Source organism: Bombus vosnesenskii, unplaced genomic scaffold (assembly GCF_011952255.1).
Source record: "Bombus vosnesenskii isolate JDL3184/JDL3185 unplaced genomic scaffold, Bvos_JDL3184-5_v1.1 scf7180000013431, whole genome shotgun sequence".
Taxonomy (NCBI): domain Eukaryota; kingdom Metazoa; phylum Arthropoda; class Insecta; order Hymenoptera; family Apidae; genus Bombus; species Bombus vosnesenskii.
The window spans coordinates 904,593-927,544 of NW_022883046.1; the positions used below are offsets into that span (position 1 = coordinate 904,593).

Here is a 22,952-nt window from a genome sequence, read left to right on the forward strand (position 1 = left end):
TTCGTCCCGTGCCAGTTAACTGTCCTTAGCGTCAATATCCTTCGAAATCCTTGGGAAATAAAAAGTAGCTTGAGAGAGTATTACATTCCAGTGGAGGATTCCTTTCACTGACCGTTCGGATTAACCTTGTGTTCCCGCGTGATACTGAAAATTTAGGGGTGCAAAGGTTTCGGCAGTGTACGCACTATACAATCCCTCGTTAGTCCGCCAACTCGTTTGATCGCACGCTCATTTATCATTTCTGCACCCAATAAACCTTTTAGAGTCAGCTTTTTCCTATCTTGCTGTCACGTTTATCTTGACATTGATGGTTCATGCGAAACTTACAAAATATTCTGCTATGTGTGTTTTTTCTGACATTATTCAGATCTGTTCGTTACCTCTGTTTTTCGTTTTTAACATACTTCAAAGATCTAAAAGATATTCTTCATTTTATAACATTTTCTGTGTTCTCTATAATGTTTATGAACTATTTCGCATAAATCGTGAGCAAACGTTAATATCGTTTAACACTAGAATGAGCAAAGGTTTTCAGTTTACCTCGACTGCTCGTCTTACGATGTTTTCAGGGTGCTGGTTCTTCCTTGTCTGTTGAATTTTACACAGCAAACGAGAAACGTAAAGGCACTCTTCTCTTTGATAAAATACATTCAGCGAATGTTAATTTCCTCGAAAGGAGTATCGATCGAACAGTCTGATTTATTTGAAAATAATGCCCCATCGTTATTGCGATTATACGTTTGAAGATAGAGTACGTAAATACGAACGATCGATCGTTGTTTCTCTACGCTAGAGAAATGACAATGACGATTAGATCGTTCTACGCACGTGACATACAAAAAAGTTGTGTGCGTTATGATTGATAGGATCAAAGTAAACTATCGTTGCTTAGTGTATACTCAGTTTGTATAAATATGCGACGAGTTGCGAGCTTGTGCATGACAAATTGAAACTACATACTTCCAAGGTGTTCAGTACTTTTTTCTAATTTGCTTCATGTCCTTTCGTTCGTTCCGTATTTTCTACCGCGCTTGAAAAATTTACGTCTGTATCGCCATCTTTTGAAAGAATAATATGTACATTGCATGGCAGTGGAAAAAAGGGAATCAACAGCGGAAAGCGGCTATTCTCGAACGAAGGATTCTTTTATTTTTACACGTGAATAATGAAATCACTTTACAGCCGATCGATAAAACATTCTGCTTTGTAGATCTGCATGTACTCGGCCAAAATATTTTTTCATATTTAATTGGTGGTCTAGGCACGAAGAAAGAACTATTTTGGTAGTTTATATATTGTGTCAGTAATATTACTGCAGGTACTAAATGTAAAAATAGTTTAGAGCGTAATTAGAATGGTTCCCTTTTTAAAAGACCTTCCGAAGTTTTTTTTTTTTACAAGAATTTTGATGAATAATGAATTTACGAGGTTTCTACAATTCTCATGTTTGACTACTATTGCCGTGGCGTGTCATTTTACCAGCCAATTTCAACCGTTTCATCATATCTATTTTGTTTAGTAAAAGCCAGACTATTTGATGCAAAAAATAAAATTTGCTAATTTTATTTTTTCATCGTTCTTTTCTATTTTTTTTATACAAGAATTTTATCAGACCGCAATACGGTAGAAAATGTATTTTTTCATTTAAAAAACTAAACAGTAGTGACATCTAGAAGTTACACGAGTGATTTCTCAAGAAGATAGACCAAAGGGATAATAAGGGCATGATACGAAGAAAATATATACATACATATATGTAATTTACTTTCAACAATGTATTGTATAAAAGTAATGTCTTTTATTTTCTAAGAATTCTTATTCTAATGAAACAAGACTGTAGTTATCACAGTAGCTGTAATAATATTGTAATTGCTATAACTTTAATTATATGATGAACATTAATATAAACTGAATTTAATGAATGTGATTCTAATACTCATTATTTCTTCAGATTTCATAGATAAAAATATATACATACCTACAATATAATACATATTTTGAATAGGTACTAAGAAAATATTATACAAGAGATTGGGAATATATTTCTATCCCTCGTTTACGAAAGGTAACTTATATTAATATTGATTTGCTATTATATGCATCTCACTTTTAAGTATTCGAGGTATCTATTGTATTTTACGCTATTTCTAACGATTGTTATCATTAAAGCACTCAGGCACTTGATTGCTGTTATAGTTACATTTTAAAGCATATTTATAAACAGTTTGAACAATGCACTAACTTTGTATGAATATGATTTTGTTTACGATCAACTTGATGTTATCTTCAATTTTGTTATATCAATTTCAATCAAAAGATATACAGTAAGATTTGTAATCTACATACATAATTATTATACACTCTAAGATTTCGAAGATGATTTTTGTTTCTTATTTCGTTGACATTGATTATATCTTTCCATATAATCTAATCATATGTTTGCAAATATAATCAATCATTCATTAACAGTACCAATATCATCATTTTCATTAGATTTGTTTGACAATAAAACTTGATTTTCTTCTTCACCCAAACCATGCTTAATGTACAAAAAAATGCCGGTAGAAATAATTAAAATGCCAATACAGGCAATACCATAACAAGTTATGCTGCCCAGAGATTCCAAAATAATGATAAATTTAATTATATGAGCATAATTACTTGTCAGATAAGCTTCCTGAGTAAACCATAACATTGGTATAAATGTTTTTTTAATATTCTTAAACATGCTGAAAATGATATTTTATAGATATGCTTAAGTTTCACTTACATATATATTATTTGTTATATTATATTTATATTCCATAGTAAAAAGATAAAATAAGAACTTACGACATCTCATGGTCAGGTTGCATCAACAAATTTAATTGTAGTTGTGCATGCACGTACAGTGGAACGCCCGTTTTCTACAAAAATTTTTCTTTGTATAATATAGTATGACATGGTCATTGTTAATTGATACCTATTGTTTTGCGATAATTACCGGTTCTATGGATATTGAAAGTTCGTGTTTTTCTTTACTAGGTTTCATTCCATTGATATTTTCCCTGTAACTTGGATCGGCCAAATAAAAGTGTGGTAAACTGATGAATGCTGGAGCACCCCATTTACATAATGAAATATTTAATGCTCCAGAGGGAACGCATTCTCCTTCGCAATAACACGAACGCGATGGTACTATTGAACCATTGTCAAATATTGTATCGTCACTAATATATTTAGCTCCTATTAATCCTTCGTGAATAGTTGTATTATCATATGTTACTGACATACTCCTATTAACATAATTACCCAAAAAATAGTATGTATTTATTTGATTTTCAGCATTCCTAATAGAAAGTTAAACTCATTACTAAACTTACGTGCAAATATCAGGTACAAAGAAAGATACAGTTTTATTATCAGGTAATGGTGGCCACAAATCACCATTTGTTCCTCTTATTTCTCCACATTCTCCAGGATAATAACTTACTCTGTTATTAAAATTCCATTCTTTGACTATTCCTACATCGAGTAAATTAGATTTACCAGTTAACATATTGAATGTTCCATCATAGGATGCAGAACCATTTCGCTGTGAACAAGACAATATTATAAGTATGCTTCTTCAGTTATGTCTTTGCTTTAATAATATTAACATGAAATTTACCCCATAAAACCAAGCAAATTTGGTAAATGGAATTTCTGTGAAATTAATTTTTTGTGCTATTTTTAACATAGTATCTTCATAGCCTTCAAAAAGTAATTCATTAACAGACTTGGTAATTATTAACTGTTGTCCTACTGATTTCATTACTCTATCTACTATGTCACGGAGAATAGGTTTTTTATGTCTTAATGCATATCCGACACTCTGAGAATGTTAGAAAAGGGACATATTGTAATAAGATAGAGCAGCACTTACTATATAGTGTACTATTAAAAGATACATACAGCAGTTACAGGATTTATATTAGTTACTTTATCATTTAAATCTCCTTTTGATAGAGATTTATCAAAATGCCATACCCTTTTCCTTTGATATGTTATGGTATCATTGTCATGCCATTTTTGTTCTACCTTATAGTCAACTTCCCTGTTAATAAAATTTGTACGATGTTGTTTGACTTCTAATTAATAAAAACTATAATATTTGACACAAATTTAATACCTAAATACATAAGGACCCATTTCCACAAAATTTGGTTTTGTTTTAGATTCATTATTTGAAATGAAATCTTCATAGTTAGTTAAATTGAACATGTATATTTTCAGATACATAGGAATTGGCGTTATTTCCCACAGCTTGTAGCTTGTAGACGTTGGTGTTAAAGATAATTGCTATAAAATAATATGTAAAAATTAACTAATGATCATAGCTGTAGGTAAAATTTTTTTATATCTACCGTGTTTAAGATCGATGAATAAATCATAAACCAAAGAATTCCAGTAGTTAATCCAATAATTGTTAATACTAAACCTATTGAAAAAATGATAAGAAGTTTTTTACGAATCGTCATCATTTTATCTGGTTTCTTTGGCCTGAAAAAGATAATACTTCTTATCAAAATATTTTATCAAAATTGTTAAATATGATTATATAGTGAAGGATGCTGGTTATTAATATACAATGTATAATGTATAATGTTATAATGTCACATGCTTTTTAATTGTCTATTAATCTTTGTTGGGCACATTCTGTTGTATTAAGAATACAATTACGATTAAATATTGAATATTTATTAACGTTTGTACTTGCGGCGTTTTTTTTACGCTCAAGTTTGAATATACAATCCATATTTTAAACACTTTTGGTAATATAAATCAGTATGCACATTCACAAATAAATGTTATGGTTAGTATGTAACACAACCAAAACAAGATGAAGGTAGCATTTTATAGGTGTCTTTCAAATGAATAAATATTAAAAATGTAATACCAAATATATAAAAGACTGATAGCGCTGAGATTGCATTAAGAAACATTTCGAATATATTTGTTGTAATATATAGTTAGCGAGAAAAATTCACTTATGCAAAACAAAGATGGTTTGTTCAGACAATAAATATGGTAATATCTGCGCATAATGTATTTCAGAATATAAGCGCTAATATTTGAAAACTTATTATCTCTCAATGTTCCACTGTGTTTCCTTTCCTTTATAAGTTTAAGAACCACGTACTGCAAATAAATACATTTTTATTTCCTATAAGCACAAAATTTCATAATTCTGTATTTACGAAATTCCAGTGATTTCACTTATTAATTTACAGCGGCATCATAAGCAGTAGTGAAACGTACATACGGAAATATTTCTTTTTGTTAAAAATTGTTTTTATAAGATCATTACACAGCATAAAGTGAAAATCAATCTCGTTAAAAATTCTGTTTATGAGTTTTTTCAATTAGCAATATTTTGTAAAAGTCTTCTGTGACCTCCTGTTATGTCGACAATTACTGTTCCATGATTATTCATAGAGAAAAATATGTTTATTTTTTAAGTATAATAATACCATTATTCATATTATTCCTTGCACTATTTATCTTATCTGTTATGTGTACTTTTTATTCTTATGTTGAATTAGTTATAAAAAAATTTACTCTGATAGTACTTTACTCAGATACCATTATAATCATGCCTTTAAATCGTACATTATGAAAGATAATCAACTTTGTTTATAAATATAATTATCAAAAATGTAATTATCATAAATATATTCAGCTATCTTAATCGTTTTCTATTAGGGGCAAATCGAAATTCTGCATCTGTCATACAAAGTTTAACGAAACTGTCACGCAGTTCTGAAGATTCCTCGGAAATGAAAAAAGCAATGATTAATAAGTTCGAAACAGAATATTTTCACCGACTGAGTATTTTATTGTTTTCTACATATTATACATTCAAGAAATGATAAATAACAAGATCTATCCATCTAAAATAAAAATATTTTTTATTAAATTATCAGTTAAAATGTAATCTATATTATCAAACTGAATTAAAAATCAGCAATTTGTTCCATTAGATTAAAAGATTATCTGTTATTATGTACTGAACAAAGTTCGAGATTGATTAATATTCAAAATTGATTGTAAAGTAGGCGGTGAAATTTATCTACAAAACGCGATCGTCATTGCATTTGCATCGATGAGTTTATGTGACATTATTATTCGAGTAAATCGATGTATTACTTTTTGTAGCATTTGTATATTCTAATGAGTCAAGTGTTACCCATTTAAACTTAACTATTCTATCTTCAGAAAACTTGTAGCGCTTTACGTACATTATGCTGCATAATTATGTATAACGAGAATAAATTAAACCGAACTTATGAACCATGATGATTTCATCATGTTTTTACATATCTAATAATCAGACTAATCAGCAATACGAAATTTGTGACGAATTAAATATTCATAAAAAGTAACTAAAAATAGCGATTTTCTCTACTTCAGTAAATGAGTGAAACTATTTGATCGATTACTTTAACTAATCTATTTAAGAGTAAGCATATTAGTAGAGAAGAAATTTTCTCTCTGATATTAGTAATGTTTCGTTGGAATGTCACTAAAAGGAAGTAAATTTGTTTAAATACATACGGAGAAATATCGGTGAAAGTTGAAGAAAGATCGATAAGTACTGTAAATGTGTAAAGCATTATTTAAAACTGAGAAGAAAGTGCATCCTGCTGGAGAGATGGAAGAGTCAATGACTTTCTAATAACACTTTACGTTTATGCATCTTTTCGATTATTATATTCTGATTCGTGTAAAATAACGCATGCAATTTTATACTATTTAGTTTATTATTTTAATTATGAACAGCTTTTGTTGCAACAAGGTACAGCGGATACACGTCGATGACCAGTTAATTACGTTAAAAAAAATTTAGAACGCGTGTACTACTACGAACTACAAATGCAAGTAAAAAGCTGATTGATCGAAGTTGGTGGATGTGAAACAAATCGTATGACTTTATTTACAAACCTGTTCAACTATTGAATGAATTTTATTAGAAGATAGACCTAGTAGCGTTATAAGATACTACTAGTGATCAAAGGCCGCCACGTTTTTAAAATGCACTCTGATTAAAATGTATACGGGATATCACATCCAATGATAACGAAATATTATAACACAACTGGCTTGCGCATGTTTTCGAGCGAACACTTCGCGAGGCCGACGCCAACTGAGAGATTACCGAAAGGAAAGGGATCGTTTTGTAGTAAGCAGCTCATCTTTGGCACGTTCCTTCAATTTTATCCCGGTTTATCAGTTCGAATGATTCAACTTATCAAATACTAAAAGAGACCGCGTATTTTGAATTACGCTTTATAAATAACTATCTTTCGAAAGCAAGTATAGGAACAAAAAGGTATTTTTAATTACTGCACAATTTCATTTAATATGATTTTATCATAAAAATATTATATGATACATTGGTGCATACAAATTTTACAAACATGATGACTATGATGAGATAAATGCTTTATTGGACCCTTATTAAAGATTATTATTAGTGAGAAACTAAACAAATAGCACATAACTTACGTTTAAGTACATGAAAAGAAGATAATACTGCTAAGTTTTGCTAAAAAAGGTTCATATAATCAATATTATCTATTAAGTTATTGTGGTGGCATTTGGATTATTCATATCTTCTTGCAACTGCGTGCGATCACGTATTCTTGCACACATTAAACTATATTCTAATACGCCAATTCGAATATTCATTTCGGAAATTTCATTTTTCATTTTAGTAATTGTCTTTTTTATATTTACAAGCGGCGCTATAAAAAATATTGATATTTAAGACATATTTTATATAACATTATAAAATTGCTTAGAAATTACTTACTTCCATCTGTCATACTCGATCCTCGTTCATCCATTTCTTTCTTTACATGCTCTAATTCTTCTGATAATTTATTAAAAATTCTTGTTCTTTCTGTAACACCTCCACTAGTATCTCGATATTGTTCCTTAATTTTCGACAATTCATCTTGAAGCATTTGATATTCCTTCAAACTAGGTTCAAGTTGCCTATTTAAATAGGACTCTCTTGTTTTTACTTTATCTAGAGTATTAGATATATCAATATGTAGTTTATCTAGTTGATTTTTGGTTCCAGTTAAATTTGTTGCTATATTTGTACGTAATTGCTTCATTTGCTCTATATGTGATCTCCAGTCTCTTGAATCTGAAATAGATCTTTCCCATTAATTTTACTTCTTTAATATTTTGTTGGATATTTTATACCTGTCTTTACAGTTACTTTCAGTTGAGGTAAAACTCTTTCCAATTCTAGTTGCCACTCTTCTCTGTTTGTTTTAGATTCTAAAATATCATCAGGTTTTTGCATTTCATTCTACAAAAAAAATTACAAGAAGTTAAAGTATATGATTTCTACATTTTATAAATACATTTATCACTATGTTTACAAAGTTCTGTCCATATAATTTTGTAATATCATCAACATGTAAAATATCTTCATCCTCATCATCATACTCAGCCATCATTTCCTCTTCTACTTTCTCTAAAATTAATTCTGCATCATCATCTTCTATCTCTGGTTCGTTACTTGGTTCGTCAGGTGATATTTCTACTCTAGAAATGTTTACCTGCGTAATATATGATCATACTTATATTGTCTTTATTAAGTATATTTATTTTAATTTACTTCTTCCATTGAAACTTTTGTGCTTTCAATGCTTCATCTGCTAAGTTATCTAAGACATAAATGGCATGTTCACCACTTCCTTGTTTGAGCTTATTGGGTGGAAATTCTATTGGTACATGAATATCTCTTAAATAGTCCAAGATTATAGCTATTGTAGCATTAGGATCATCTGATTCTTGCGGAGCTTTAAAATTCCCACCTGCTTTCCTAATTAACCATGCAGCTAATGATGTGAATGTATAAAATTGCTCTCCTGGATTTGTTTGTGTTACAAAATAATTCCTATATTTCAAATCAATATTTTTTTTACCAATTCATATAATATAAGATTACAACATTTGTATACAATGAATATTACCTATTTATGGCCTTTATTTTAAATTCTGGTAAAAATTGAATATCATAATGTAACAATTTTAATTTTTCTAATAAGTCTTCCATTTTAACATACATAATATAAGAAGCAGATGGAGAAGATCCATCTTCTATAATAATCTTTGGAGTGTCTCGAAACATTCCTATAATTATTATTTTATATCATACTTATAAATATGTTTTTACAAGTAACAAATATTTGTATGAGATGAAATTTGTTCACAGAATAGGACAAGTTTACCTCTTATTCTGTAATGCTTTTTAGAAGTTTCATACAAATAATTTATAAATAATATTTATATTTACATGTAAAAAATATACAGTTTAATTTATTAAATAAATAATTCGTATGTAATTATTTACGTTTCATGCTCTATTGACTAATTTGATAACATGAACATAGATGAGATTTAATATATAGAGTGAACACCTACAAATTACGTAAACTGAAAACTCTAAAGCTCTTTTACAATTTTCGCATATAACATCAGTATATAATTATTAAAGTAATAAAAATATGAAAATGGTAATTTTTATATATGTTTCCCTATTGGCTTTGCTGATTAAATTGAATACAATTTCTAAATATATCGCCAAATATTATAGAAATCTCAACGATATCTCCGATATTTCCGATCTTATCCTAAGTCGGTATTTCAGTCCAGTGAGACGAAATGTTTGAGTTGTTAGATCTATGCTATATCTTATCTGTGGTATAAAATGTGAGTATTTAGTATAGAACTTCCTCTCTGGTGTAGAAAATTCCATTTCATTGCTATCGACAACTAGGGATATTAGTTTGAAACGACTATTATTTTACTATTTTGTAACTTAGAAAACATTCTCGATAGTTGGCAACACTGTGAGTTGTTCATTTTGTCGATTTTGACAATCGGTCACTTCAGTTTTCTCTTAGGTTTATTGAACTTTGCACGTGGGAAGCATTTTAAGTGGTTTTATCTCGAAGAAAGAGACTCATGAATCATCAGATTCGATCCTAATGTTATCTAATATCTATTTGTTTGAACTTATAGATCATTAGAATGGGTCTAATATCTGAGCCGTTGTTGTTTGTACTTGCTTTAATCGATACCGGTTCAGTACTTTTCCTTTTGGTATATTTTGTATCCTTTTTATATTTTATAGTTTGACGAAAAATTGCAGTGTTTATATTTTATTATGTATTTAACTTTATAATTCGACTATTAAATTCTATATATAATTTATTGAAAATATGTCTAGGGATTTTTGTGGTAAATTTTTTTAATGATATTGCAGTAAATCTAATGGCGCCATATCTAATTTTCGACGTTTTTAAGGTAATTTATGTCTTTTATTAGTAAAAGACGCACAATGAGGTTCCTTATCTTAAAAGTATATATAGGTCATAACTCTATCAGATTTAGAATGTGATTATTTGAATGCTCAACAGTGTTGTTCAAAGTTAAACAAGGTAATTATACATACACTTTTGTTACAATTGTTAATTAATTTAAATATAATAAAACTTATTCTAAATTATAATTATTATTTACTTATTGTTCTGATTAATTATTGTTTATTTAATTAATTATTAATGTACTAATTAAATTGTAATTATATCTTACAGTGGGTGGTACCAAAGCTTGTAGCACATTCAGTCTTAGAATTTTTACTTTTAACACATGGACAATTAATATTGTGCTTAGTGAACTTGCCTATGACACTATGGTTACTCTATGAATACTTTGGAGTACCTAGTGGTAATATGGGAGTTTATGATCCTACAGAAATCCATAATCGTGGACAATTAAAAAGGCATGCAAGAGACTGTATGATCCATCTTGGATATTACCTAATTTTCTTTTTTATTTATCTTTACTGGTATATACATTTTGGATATTTCATTAATTATTACTAAAATTAAATTACTACTTATTACTATTTTTAACTTATATGTTTCAGCATGATCATTGCATTATTAAAAGGAGATCCAATTAACAGAAATGATGAAGGATTGTTACATACGAATTGAGGGCGATGATAATATTTAAACTTTTATACATCTTCTTTGTTCTTTATTTCAGTCATATTTGACTATTTATTTATTTCTATGCTATAAATACCAAATGAAATTTTGTTAACATATATAAAAACCCTGTACCTCATTACACTTACCCATCATTTATATTATATCTTTAACAATTGAAATTCCTTGAATATAAAACTTCCATAATTTTATAGGAACTAACAGTAACAATTTAATTGTAATTATATCTATATTTTATACATATATATGATGCGTATTATATCAAATGCGGACAAAACACTTTAATTTTGTAATTGTTAATACAAAAAACATTAAATTTGCTTAACCGTAACGTTACATATATTGGAAAGAAAAAACGATTAAGAAATTCTAATTAATAATGTAAATATTCTACTTCTATTAAAATGTTGTAAAATACTGAATAATTTGTTTATCCATTGGCTCGTTAAATCAAATTGAATCGGCTTTACTGGTTGCGGTATAAGATTAGATCGATTTAATGAACTCGGTGCAGCTGATTAGTTCTTTTTCTATGTGGAGGGCATATGCTTATTTTTAGCTAAGACCAGAATTAGTATCATAGTTTGCCGAAATCTTTGAATTGCGTTCGAACAAAACATATACATGTACGATATAGAAAGGAGGAGGTCACGATTGTAGACAGTATATAATAATTTTATAATTAAAAGTAAAAGAACGTGGAAATAGCAAGATCATAATAGCGTTAGAAAAACTATAAGTAGTACGGTTTGCATTAAAATCAATTTAAGCGCGATAGGCGCACGTGTAGTGCGTCCTCGTTAATCTGGTGGTTTGTGAAACTGAGCGCCTCCTGGCGACGAGGGTAACGGGTGACGGATGACGGGTGGCGGTGCTTGGACTTGCTCGGAACACCTTCGGTACGACGCGCGGAAGAATGTTCTTCTGGACCAAGTGAGTGCGCGAGTGCTCAGAAGTATAAAAACTTTCTCGGTGCACATCAATTGGAAGTTCCTTTTATTGCGGGGCATATGTATTAAATTATTCTTTTCATTTCCATCGTGGTACTAGACAGTGATTTCACATTCTCGTGATTTGTTGTTTCTTCAAAACGTTTAATCAATCGAGACTGACGTCGATGTTGACCAAAATCTTCACGTATCTGTTATCGATATTCATAAGACGGTACCCGCCAGAATTTTGAGACGACGGCGACGGCGTCATTGTCAAAATACGATTTCATCTTTCATTACAGATGATCAGACAACGGCACCTGTCAAGATAAGGTGGTTCACGAAGTGCGTCTAATGCATAAGAAATTCTCGATGAGGCTTACGTCGCCCTCACCGTCACCCTCGCCGTCGTCGTCGCCGTCGCCGTCGTCATCGTTGTCGTTGTCGTCGTCGTCGTCGTCGCCGTCGTCGTCGTTGTCGTCGTCGTCGTCGTCGTCGTCGTCGTCGTCGTTGTCGTCGTCGTCATCGTCGTCATCGTCGTCGTCGTCGTCGTCATCGTCGCAGTCATCATCGTCGTTGCCGCCGTTGTTGCCGTCATCGTCGTTCTCGTCGCTGGTGCCATTACTGTTGTCGACGCCGTCATCGTTCTCATCGTTTTTTTCTGTATTACCGCTGTCATCAACATTTTGGTTACAGCCATTGACATCATCGTCATTGTCATTGTGGTTATCAAGGTCTTTGTGCTTGTTATCATTGCTACTGGCATAATTAGCCTGCATCGCTTGCTCCTTTATTAATGCATATGTGCTAAGAAGTAATATTGCTTCTATACCAAACTACTCGCAGTATCCTTCAGGCAGGATGGCGGGTAACAAAACAACAGGTAGTGTCTTGCAATTTAGACCGATTGAGGTGTCTCAACAACTACAAGACGGAGAAAAATTCATCAAATGGGATGAGGTATGAGTTGCAAGACAAATCATAGTACAATATTGTAGATTGTATAATTAAATTGTAATATTCAAGCTATGTTATTATATGTATGATATTAATTTTATTTATATTTTTATATAGGATTCTGGTATAGTAACTCCAGTAACATTGAAGGTAGACAAGTTTGGATTCTATTTGCATTGGGTGGATCAACATAATGAGATGGATATGTTGGATATTGCTGTAATAAGAGATACAAGAACTGGGAAACACGCAAAAGTACCGAAGGTATTACATTGTTCTTTCTTTATTCTTTTTCTTTGGTAATTTATGTATTTTAGTTCCTTATCCTTTAATTTAAATAAGTCAATTTATGGTTGATTACGTAACGGACAAGAGTAAAATTAGTTAAATGTTTCATTAGATCTATATATTAGTATGCATTAGGTATAAATATTTGGAAATGAAGCTGTCTTGACTTTCTATAATTATATCATGTTTTTGCGTGGTTGCTAATGACGCACAGCACCACCACATGATAATTATTGACAAATCTATAAATAGAATGTTACCTACTTTATGTCCTCAATGTAGTTCATTTTTTTCAGTCACACCTATCTTTGTACACAATGGACATATTCTTAGTTATATAGGAAACAGAGCCGTTCTTATCTGTTTCATTTTCCTATAAATCAATAAACATTTTCTAAAGTGATATTGTTCGCAGTTTCAGTTAATGTTAGTAGCTTATTGTAATAGAAACTGCTATTATTATTATAATGTGCATAAGCTAATTCCATCAGAATAAATCTTGTTAGGACCATTGCATTGAAATCTTAGATATGTATTTTATCAACATGCTTAGACAAGCAAATGATTTTCAGGATGCCAAATTAAAGCATCTTGTGACAATGGGTTCTCAAGATTCTTTAGAGGAAAAGACAGTAACAATTTGCTATGGATCTGACTTTGTCAATATGAATTTTATTAACTTCTGTACAACACGAGCAGAAGTTGCACAACATTGGACAGAGCAAATTTTTCAGCTCGCGTATAATTTATCTCTATTAAATATCAGCACAACTATGTTTTTACAAAAAGCACACACTAAACTTACACTTGGAGCTGATAAGTCAGAAAAGATTCCTGTAAAGAAGTGAGCACAATTTTCACATGTGTATTAAATTTGATATATAGTACATATAATAAATATATAATACGTATAAATGTTATAAGATACATATATATATATATTTTATATATTGTTATTTCAGCATAATAAGAATGTTTACGCAAAACAAAGAAGATCGTAAACGCGTCGAGAAAGCGCTTGATATTTCCGGTTTTCCATCTGGGAAAGTGAGTATAATATTTTATACATTTAATATGAATATGGTTTCCCTGACATTAAAAATTGTATTCCGTTTGTTCTTAGAATGACGTAATATCATTACAAAAATTTCAATTTGAAGATTTTTTCAACTTTTATAAATCTCTTACTCAACGATCGGATGTTGAAAAAGTTTTCGAACGCATCGTAGGCAATAATAAGCGTAGGTTAATGTCCATCACCCAATTTGTTGATTTTTTGAATAAAACTCAAAGAGATCCGCGTTTAAACGAGATATTGTATCCTTATGCAAATGAGGCGAGAGCAAAGGACATTATAAGTCAATATGAACCAAATAAATGTAATGCCAACCGGGGTCAACTAAGTTTCGATGGATTTTTGAGGTATTTAATGAGCGAAGATAACCCAATCGTAGCTTTATCGAAACTTGAATTATCGGACGATATGGACCAGCCGCTTGCGCATTACTTTATAAATTCTAGTCACAATACATACTTAACAGGTACGTCACGTTTGTTACTTTTATTCATAATCGATCAGGCTTTGAATAACGCCTTAAATATCGATTTAAATATATTAGTTCTTATATTTTTTTTAATATTTTTAGGACATCAACTTACCGGAAAAAGTTCCGTTGAAATATATCGTCAGTGTCTGCTTGCTGGTTGTAGATGTGTAGAATTGGACTTTTGGAACGGAAAATTTGATGAACCTGTCATTGTGCATGGGTATTTTTATTTTATAGCAAGATAATTTATTGTATTTGAAATTAAGTATGAAACGCTCCTTTAGAAATATTTTGTAGATATACATTTGTACCTGAAATAAGTGCACGAGATGTAATTGAAGCAATTGCTGAAAGTGCTTTCAAAACATCAGAATATCCTGTTATTCTTAGCTTTGAAAATCATTGTAATCCAAGACAGCAAGCTAAAATAGCTCAGTATTGTAGAGAATTATTTGGAGAAATGCTGCTAGACGCACCTCTTGAATCTCATAAGGTATTTTTAGTATATTTACAGTCATAACATTTTATCTCTAATCTCAGTTTTGTAATGTGTATTATTTAGTTGGAACCAGGACAAGAGTTACCACCTCCATCTTTATTAAAACGTAAGATTATAATCAAGAACAAAAAGAAACATCATCATAAGAAAAAGGAGCATAAGAAGAAGGAACCGACACCAATAACAGAATCTGAAGAAGGAACTCAAGAAAACGAAGATAACGGAGTAACGAATCAAGTAGCGGAGGGAGAGAATGGTACGTCACCAGATATTGTTCCTCAAGTTGAAACGACCGACAAAGATCAGCAAATTGGAAATGGAGACATTTCACATCCCCCTATGCTGCAGCAGAGGCAAAGTAGTAAGGATAGCACTCAGGATGATGAAGGTTAGTATTCATTAAAAAAATTATAGTTGTAAAATCATAACTTTAGCTATTATAAAACATAGAAAAAATTACATTTTTCTCTCCTTTTTTGTTTTTTAGATGAAGAAGAGGAATCAAGCACAGAAGAGGATGAATCAAATGTGGAGGACATTAAATGTGATAAAGTGCCTGCACCTGACAAAGTAGCATCTAGCGCGAAAGAAACGGAAGCTGGAGCGGAAATTTCGGCTTTAGTTAATTATGTGCAACCTGTTCATTTCAACAGTTTCGAATCGGCTGAAAGTACGTTCATATGTGTGTATTACAGTAACAATTATTAAATTAACTTTTTTATATTTGATATTATGATTCCATTATTTGATCAATGTTCACAGAGAAAAATCGTATGTACGAGATGTCATCATTCGACGAAAAACAAGCTACGACGCTTTTAAAAGAAAGACCATTAGAGTTTGTAAATTATAATAAACATCAACTATCTAGAGTGTACCCGGCAGGCACGCGTTTCGACTCTAGTAATTTTATGCCTCAAGTGTTTTGGAATGCGGGTTGTCAACTGGTCGCATTAAATTATCAGACACTTGGTATGTTTGTATTTTGAATAAACTTAATATTAATCACGGATTGCGCGTAGACTAATTTGCACCATTTCGTGTGTTAGATCTTGCTATGCAATTAAACTTGGGAATTTTCGAATATAATCAACGTTGCGGGTATCTTCTGAAGCCAGAATTTATGAGACGAAAAGATCAACGATTGGATCCTTTCGCGGAATCAACTGTAGATGGTATTATAGCGGGAACAGTTCATATACACGTAATATCGGCTCAGTTCTTAACAGACAAAAGAGTGGGTACTTACGTGGAAGTAGATATGTATGGTTTACCAGCAGACACAGTGAGAAAGAGATTTCGTACGAAAATTGTTCCAAACAATGGAATTAACCCTGTGTACGACGAGGAACCTTTCATATTTAAAAAGGTAAAAATTAATATTTCTATGTAACTGATGTTATAAATACAAAATTTGATTTATCTGTTTATTAGGTTGTCCTGCCTGAACTTGCTTCAATTAGAATAGCTGCGTACGAGGAATCAGGTCGTTTAATTGGTCACAGAGTATTACCTGTGGTTGGGTTATGTCCGGGCTACCGACATGTCGCTCTTAGAACAGAATGTGGTCAACCATTACCATTAGCAAATTTATTTTTACACGTAATTGTGAAGGATTACGTACCAGATGGGCTGAGTGAGCTTGCCGAAGCTTTGGCAAATCCAATTAAATATCAGAGTGAAACAGAAAAAAGGGAAAAGCAATTATCAGTTCTTACAGATTGTGCAGAAGATCCGGAGGAAATTGATGTAAGGTTTGAAACGTTAAGAATTTATTTATTACTAATTTACTAATATACTAACAAATGCATACTAACATTTTCTAGGATAAGCCTAAAGTTGGTGAAGGAGCAACTTCTTCTAAACCAACTGTAAGTTCGTCGGTCAAAAAATTTCGATCAATATATATAAATCAATTTATTATTATGTCCGTTCTAATGTTTTGTTTTAGGAGGAAATCGTCAAGACAAAAAGATTACAATCTGTCGGTGAATTACCAACACTTACTCCGACATCGACGAATGTTCATGGTAGACCATCTGTTGCTGGTATAAACACGTCTGATTCACAAGATAATGAGCATGGAACGTCGACACCTACGGTTCAAGCCGTTGATGCTTCTACAAATAAAAGTCCAGTCAATGTCAGCGGCAGTAAGTATCGATTACCTATCACGTTCTATTTAGAAGATATAAACAATTGTTTTATGATACAGTGAGTGATGAAATAGTGGCTGAATCATTAGAAAAATTAATGGAGAACAAACTCGTCCGAGAGAAAAAAATGGAGCTTGAGAAAAAACTCGAATCATTACGGAAAAAGCATGAGAAAGAAAAATTAAGGATGCAAACGCAAAAAGGATCTATTGATGGTGAAAAGCACAAATCGAAATTTTATGTCAGCCATAAATTAGTGAAACGGTTGTCGAGTAGGAATATGTGAGTTAATGATTTTTATTCAAGCAACCCCGTTCATGTATAAACATGATTATATATTTTTATATCTTTTTATAGTTTTTCAAGCGAAGTAGGGTTGAGCACGTTAGCTTTAGCAGAAACATCAGAATGCCCAGACATAGAAAATCGCGAAGGAAATGGTGGAGCTCCAAAGGGACTTCCCAGAAGTCAGAGCGAACGTTTGCTGGCTGTATGTAAAGCTCATGTGCAACAAGAACGGGAACTTCAAGAAAAGTATTATGAAAGCTTGTTTTCAACAGTAGAGAAAGTAATGAAAACCTCTCAATCTAACCAATTAAAAACATTGAGAGTACTTTTGGAACGAGAAACCGCCGATGTTATGAGAAAGCTTCAAGCCACGAGGCATGGAGAAGTGTGTTTCTTATATTGTCCTATAATATATATGATATATAAAATATAATGCATAAAATGTATTTCCTAAATTACGTATCAGCTATTGTAGCAGCCGTTTGTATTTAATCGTAGGTGAAACAGCTAGCAAAAGTACATAAAGATAAAGCCGAGCTAGATCGTATGAAGAGGGAAGTTGCAAAGTCCACGGTTGAAAAGGGCGTGAATGAATGTACACGGTTAACGAAAATTTATGAGAAAAAGAAGGCAGAGCTGGAACGACAGCACGAACAAGTTCGACAAAGGCTAGAAGCAGAAAGGACAAAGGTACAAATTTATGACATCGTGTTTAGTTTAGGATTATCAATTTGTGTAATATGATGGTAACGATATAAGATGTATGTTTTCTTATATTCAGATCAAAGCATCTCTAATGGCAGAGTACAGCAGTCGATGTAGTAAATTCGAGAGTGGGGAGCTACCTTTGTCGCCATCCGGCGGAACAAGTATGCCGGAATCTCTTAGTGGGAATACGTATTGATTGACTAAAATGATCGATAATTTAATATCGATGTCTCGTAATGACATGGTTGGAATATTCTCAAATCCATGGCAGTAAACTGCTTTTGCTGAAAGCGTGTATCTATTTGGGAAGTTGATAGTAACAGATTGTGCGTTGCGCATCCCAAACAAAAAGGGGTCGCAGCGGCGGTGTAATGATAGAAAATTCGTGAAGTCTACGCAGTTACCTGTGTTTTGCTAAAATAATTTTATTTACTTCCAAAAATCTCCTTTGCAAAACGTGCAGCATTTATAAGGTGATATATGATTTCGATGAGCAGAACGCCATCAGATTAGAAGGTAATTGTTATATGATGTTTTATCCACAAAGCATTTTATAAACGTCTTACGTACGAGGAATGTCTTTTGAAAAGATTTAATGATCTGATAAGCAACATTTTAACTGATTGCTACGGATAAATGCATTCAAACACGAGAATCTCGTCGCATATGAGTTATTATGAAAGGTTCGGCGTTGAATAACGCGTTAAGACTATTTTCTATTTACTCAAAGTTCTTTGAAAGATTAGTAATATATATCGATCGATTGTTTAATCGATTGATTCTCTGCGCATGCGGGAACGCCATTTTGATCTCAACACGGAAAGTAGCATTGACCATTGCGTTCGCAAGGATAGGACGTTTATCTTTTCTTTTCTTTTGTTTTCTTTTTTTATTCGATGTTACTTACGCATAGTATTAAACGCACTATTCTCTTTACATAAAAGATCATCGTTGTCAGTGCCGAGATTTCGTTCCATTTTAAAAGCCAATGAAATTTCGGAAAGTAAGAGCGAAGAGTATGACTATGTGAGAGAGGTACACGATTCTAAATAAGAATAATGTTTCTAAGTGCTACTATTTAACTTGTTATTATATGTATAAGATGTTATTTAATTAACAAGTCGATGTTAAATCGCGTTCCAGGATACTCGGGTTGTTTATAATACGAAAAAACATTACTGATCGGTGTGTTGGTCGGACTTTGCCGAATTCAAAATGCGACGATAAAGGAAGTACGTTAGTGAGAGTGAAATCTCTTTGGCCTAGAGGTAAGGAACGCGATAAAGTTTATGATTCGGATGGGCGTGTGCGTGATTTGATATATTTTTGACTGAAAGTACTCCGTATAAAGACATTTTTTGAATAGTCCGTATTGTGAATGATAAAGAGACCGTATTGTATAAAGAAAGCAAATCTAGAAAAAACAAAAAAAAAACAAAGAAGAAAAAAGAAACTAAATATTAATGGAAACGTTTCTAGCGTTTTTGTACCGCGCGATTTCATGCTGCAGCCATTTTGAGGCCGGAGCGAAACGATTGGGGCGAGCCTCTTTTAGGAAGACAATCAAAAATGTTACGCTGTAACATTGTCCTTGTTGTTTCTAATTATACGATAATTTAAGTAATTCGATATTACACATACGTATTATATATATATATATATATACACATATATCTTAATATATATATGTATATTATACATACATACATATGTGCATACATATGTACATATATATGTATATTCTTAACAGTTATTACAAATTTGGGGTTAAACGCCACACACCTATGCATTGTAAATCTTTCTCGTGTGATCCATCGCATTAATTTATTTGGTAATCGTCATTTCGGTACGTCGGAAGTATCGAGAATCGCGAGCTTTTACAAAATGTCGTTTTATTGATGATTCGTGCTCATGACCGATATACCATTACATCTTATAATATGCAACATGTGTGTATATATATACACACATACACGCACGCACACAAACATTCGTATACATTCACGTGCACAAACAAAACGTAATCGTGATCAATGCGAATAGAAAGGAAAGGAGTACCTTTGCAATTATAATACTGTCGTCGTTTATGTTGCGCCGACGGGTTACGAGCGGATCAATCCCTTCGATTTGGAGACTGAACTTGATCCTGAATCGTTGGTAAACTATTGTCTGTTCTTGATTATTTTGCCACCGTCGATTTATTTATTTAACGGGGCCTCTTTTATATTACGATGTACAAAGTTTCGTGTGTCTTGCGAAAATTTCAATCTGCACAATGAACGTTTGCGTAACTTGTTAGTGTTTAGGCTCGTTTCATTTTGACCATTTTTGCGAGATATCGCTAAAAGGGAGTCAACGTTCTCCGTGTTGCGCAGTTCTACGCTCCAATTGTACATGTTAGTTTTGTGTAAATTTATATCTTTAGGGTTACTTCGTTTTTCTAAAGATCATTTGACGCAACAATTTTTATGAAATTTTCTTTTATTGTATTTATAATTTGGACGATTTTACAATGAGTCAATGCAACCAACGATGTATGAATTGGGTATACACTGTTTTCTCGAGGCATAGAATTTTTCTGGTAGTAGGTATGCGAGCGACTCGTACGGTTTAGTTGGTCGACTGAAGTAGAATATGCGCTCGATAACGGAAAGATACTGACGATAGCGAAAATTGCAAGTCTTATGAGAAACATAGTGAGAAGGTATCCTAAACCTCTAGCAATGTTATAGTAACTGGCTGTTTAATTCATGTGCAAAACACTATTTTTGTTATTATAAGATGGGTATTATCGTATGTTGCGTATCCGGCAGAAAGAGATCAGTTTAGCGTTAGGTAGTTTAGCGTGTCCGCTTAAACGTAGCTGTAGATTTCCATCCGGATGAAACGGTCGTACACGTCGAGTTACCATTTCCTTAAGTTTATGTCGATTTATCGTGATTGCATTTCTCAACGAGTTACCATCTTCCACAAGAGGAGAAGGAAAAGAAAAATGTTATACGTTGCGGTGGACTCGATTGGTGAGAATATTTAAGTCGAGAGGAAATCAGTGATAATCTATTAAAAGATGAGATAATGTAAATGTAAGCGGGTATAATTTAAGTAGCGGTAGTCATTGGACTACCTGTAGCGTTCTAACGCGAGAGAAATCAATAGTATATTATGCTAAGTCGTACAAGATTATCGGAAGTTTATATATATATTATAATATGTATACATATATATGTAATGTTCGTATACACATTATACGTGTGTCGATGTCTTTCTGATCGTTTAGTCGCAACGATGCACGCCTCTCGCATCGCTGATCCTTGCGATACCAAACGGGTTCAACGGGGTGAGGAAGGAAGTTGGGGTACCAGAAGATTTTCACGATTCGATGCAAAGCACAATGTTCGATAGATTTCCAAGAATCGTACAGGTATCGCGGCGATGCGTGGGCGTAAATTTCTCCAAACGCTTGTATAGACAAGAGCGGAACGTTTTACGAATAATCGAACTGCGAAGAGAATCAGTTCCTCGATTAACCAGGTTACGTGTGTTGCGGCGATATCGAACCGCGTTGAATACGTTTCGATTGTTCGTATCTATAGTTTTGCCGCAAACATTTTGGTCTCGCGAGCCGGTGTGCAAAAGTCCTCCGAGAAAATCGAGTCAGGTTCGGCTCGCGCAATGCATTTTCTTTGAATATTTTTTTTTCTCCGCGCGCCATATCTTAAAGATATCGCACAATTCAATCGGGACGATCATCGTTTCGTCCTTTTCCTATATTCCTGTAATATGCATAATGCGTACGCGAGCGCCATTAGAACGTCTTCGAGAGACAGGTCGTCTGAATGTATTTGCTATCTGTGCCAGCGTATACGCGCTCGTATATTATGTATATTACACACGTACCTAATGTATAAGTATAAGAAAGAACTAGGCTACGAGGACAGATATTATATTCATGTTGATATATTATGTGTTGTTGCTGTTGATGTTGTTAATAGTAGAGTAGCGAAAAGGTGGCAGTACTAGTATAGTCGTTGTTCATATAAAGTTAATGCGAGGCTAGTTTTGTGTTACTTGTATACGATACATCGTCGCGTAATCCATACGAAGACAAATCGGGACACTCGCTATATCGTATCAGCTGTCGTATCGCGAAGCTTGCCAAAATTGAAATATGTTTTCCCGACGGAACGAACGATCGCGGCTGATCGAACGGCGGCGATTCGTGCGAATTGCGCGCACATTTTATCGGCGTATCGATTAAAAGAGACGCGACAAAGGGTGTACAGATTGTGCGTACACATTGCGATTGTATGTTGTAAGGAATTTTGAAACGGCCTATCGACGATCATGACGGTTTGGAATGTCGTTCACGTTCTTTTTGAAATACCATGCGTGAGATTTTTGAAAGGACGTTTAGTCTTTTCTTCCAGGAGTTTCGTTAATCACGTGTGCCCAGGAGAGTGTCTCGCGCGAACAAGCGTCAACCAAAATTCGATCGTGTTTATTATATGGTCTCGCGT

The 22,952-nt window shown here is 32.6% G+C and overlaps 4 protein-coding genes across 7 annotated transcripts; 2 read left to right on the forward strand and 2 right to left on the reverse strand.

Annotated features, from left to right (window-relative positions):
* Window positions 1-1,858: 1,858 nt before the first annotated feature.
* LOC117238095 (protein croquemort-like) lies at window positions 1,859-6,650 on the reverse strand. Its single transcript, XM_033502729.1, has 9 exons — window positions 6,577-6,650; window positions 4,386-4,521; window positions 4,151-4,320; window positions 3,934-4,075; window positions 3,650-3,853; window positions 3,363-3,574; window positions 2,984-3,275; window positions 2,833-2,906; window positions 1,859-2,729 (listed from the first exon to the last, which is right to left on the reverse strand). Exons 1-9 carry the CDS (start codon window positions 6,633-6,635, stop codon window positions 2,456-2,458), a joined length of 1,563 nt encoding a protein of 520 aa, XP_033358620.1. The 5' UTR covers window positions 6,636-6,650; the 3' UTR covers window positions 1,859-2,455.
* A 793-nt stretch (window positions 6,651-7,443) lies between these two features.
* LOC117238096 (intraflagellar transport protein 57 homolog) lies at window positions 7,444-9,461 on the reverse strand. 2 transcript variants are annotated; one of them, XM_033502730.1, is made up of 7 exons: window positions 9,273-9,461; window positions 9,015-9,174; window positions 8,657-8,938; window positions 8,409-8,583; window positions 8,236-8,344; window positions 7,835-8,176; window positions 7,444-7,766 (listed from the first exon to the last, which is right to left on the reverse strand). In XM_033502730.1, the coding sequence occupies exons 2-7, from the start codon at window positions 9,170-9,172 to the stop codon at window positions 7,600-7,602; spliced, it is 1,233 nt and encodes a 410-aa protein (XP_033358621.1). In that variant the 5' UTR covers window positions 9,173-9,174; window positions 9,273-9,461; the 3' UTR covers window positions 7,444-7,599. The 2 variants fall into 2 exon arrangements, with proteins under 2 accessions (XP_033358621.1, XP_033358622.1); XM_033502731.1 differs by having other exon boundaries at window positions 8,418-8,583; window positions 9,273-9,460.
* Window positions 9,462-9,796: 335 nt separating this feature from the next.
* LOC117238097 (protein cornichon homolog 4) lies at window positions 9,797-11,221 on the forward strand. Its single transcript, XM_033502732.1, has 4 exons — window positions 9,797-10,155; window positions 10,416-10,484; window positions 10,641-10,894; window positions 10,976-11,221. Exons 1-4 carry the CDS (start codon window positions 10,075-10,077, stop codon window positions 11,043-11,045), a joined length of 474 nt encoding a protein of 157 aa, XP_033358623.1. The 5' UTR covers window positions 9,797-10,074; the 3' UTR covers window positions 11,046-11,221.
* A 661-nt stretch (window positions 11,222-11,882) lies between these two features.
* Window positions 11,883-21,681, forward strand: LOC117238098 (1-phosphatidylinositol 4,5-bisphosphate phosphodiesterase classes I and II). Of its 3 annotated transcripts, XR_004494117.1 has the most exons (20): window positions 11,919-11,993; window positions 12,839-12,952; window positions 13,067-13,213; window positions 13,810-14,081; window positions 14,200-14,284; window positions 14,361-14,778; window positions 14,884-15,004; window positions 15,082-15,277; window positions 15,347-15,671; window positions 15,771-15,953; window positions 16,046-16,255; window positions 16,333-16,652; window positions 16,718-17,032; window positions 17,110-17,154; window positions 17,235-17,436; window positions 17,499-17,721; window positions 17,797-18,112; window positions 18,226-18,417; window positions 18,509-18,951; window positions 19,579-21,681. XR_004494117.1 is itself a non-coding variant. In XM_033502733.1 (19 exons), exons 1-19 carry the CDS (start codon window positions 11,919-11,921, stop codon window positions 18,629-18,631), a joined length of 3,882 nt encoding a protein of 1,293 aa, XP_033358624.1. In that variant the 5' UTR covers window positions 11,883-11,918; the 3' UTR covers window positions 18,632-21,649. The 3 variants fall into 3 exon arrangements, 2 of the variants coding, with proteins under 2 accessions (XP_033358624.1, XP_033358625.1); XM_033502733.1 differs by having other exon boundaries at window positions 11,883-11,993; window positions 18,509-21,649; XM_033502734.1 differs by having other exon boundaries at window positions 11,898-11,993; window positions 12,849-12,952; window positions 18,509-21,649.
* The last annotated feature ends 1,271 nt before the right edge of the window (window positions 21,682-22,952 follow it).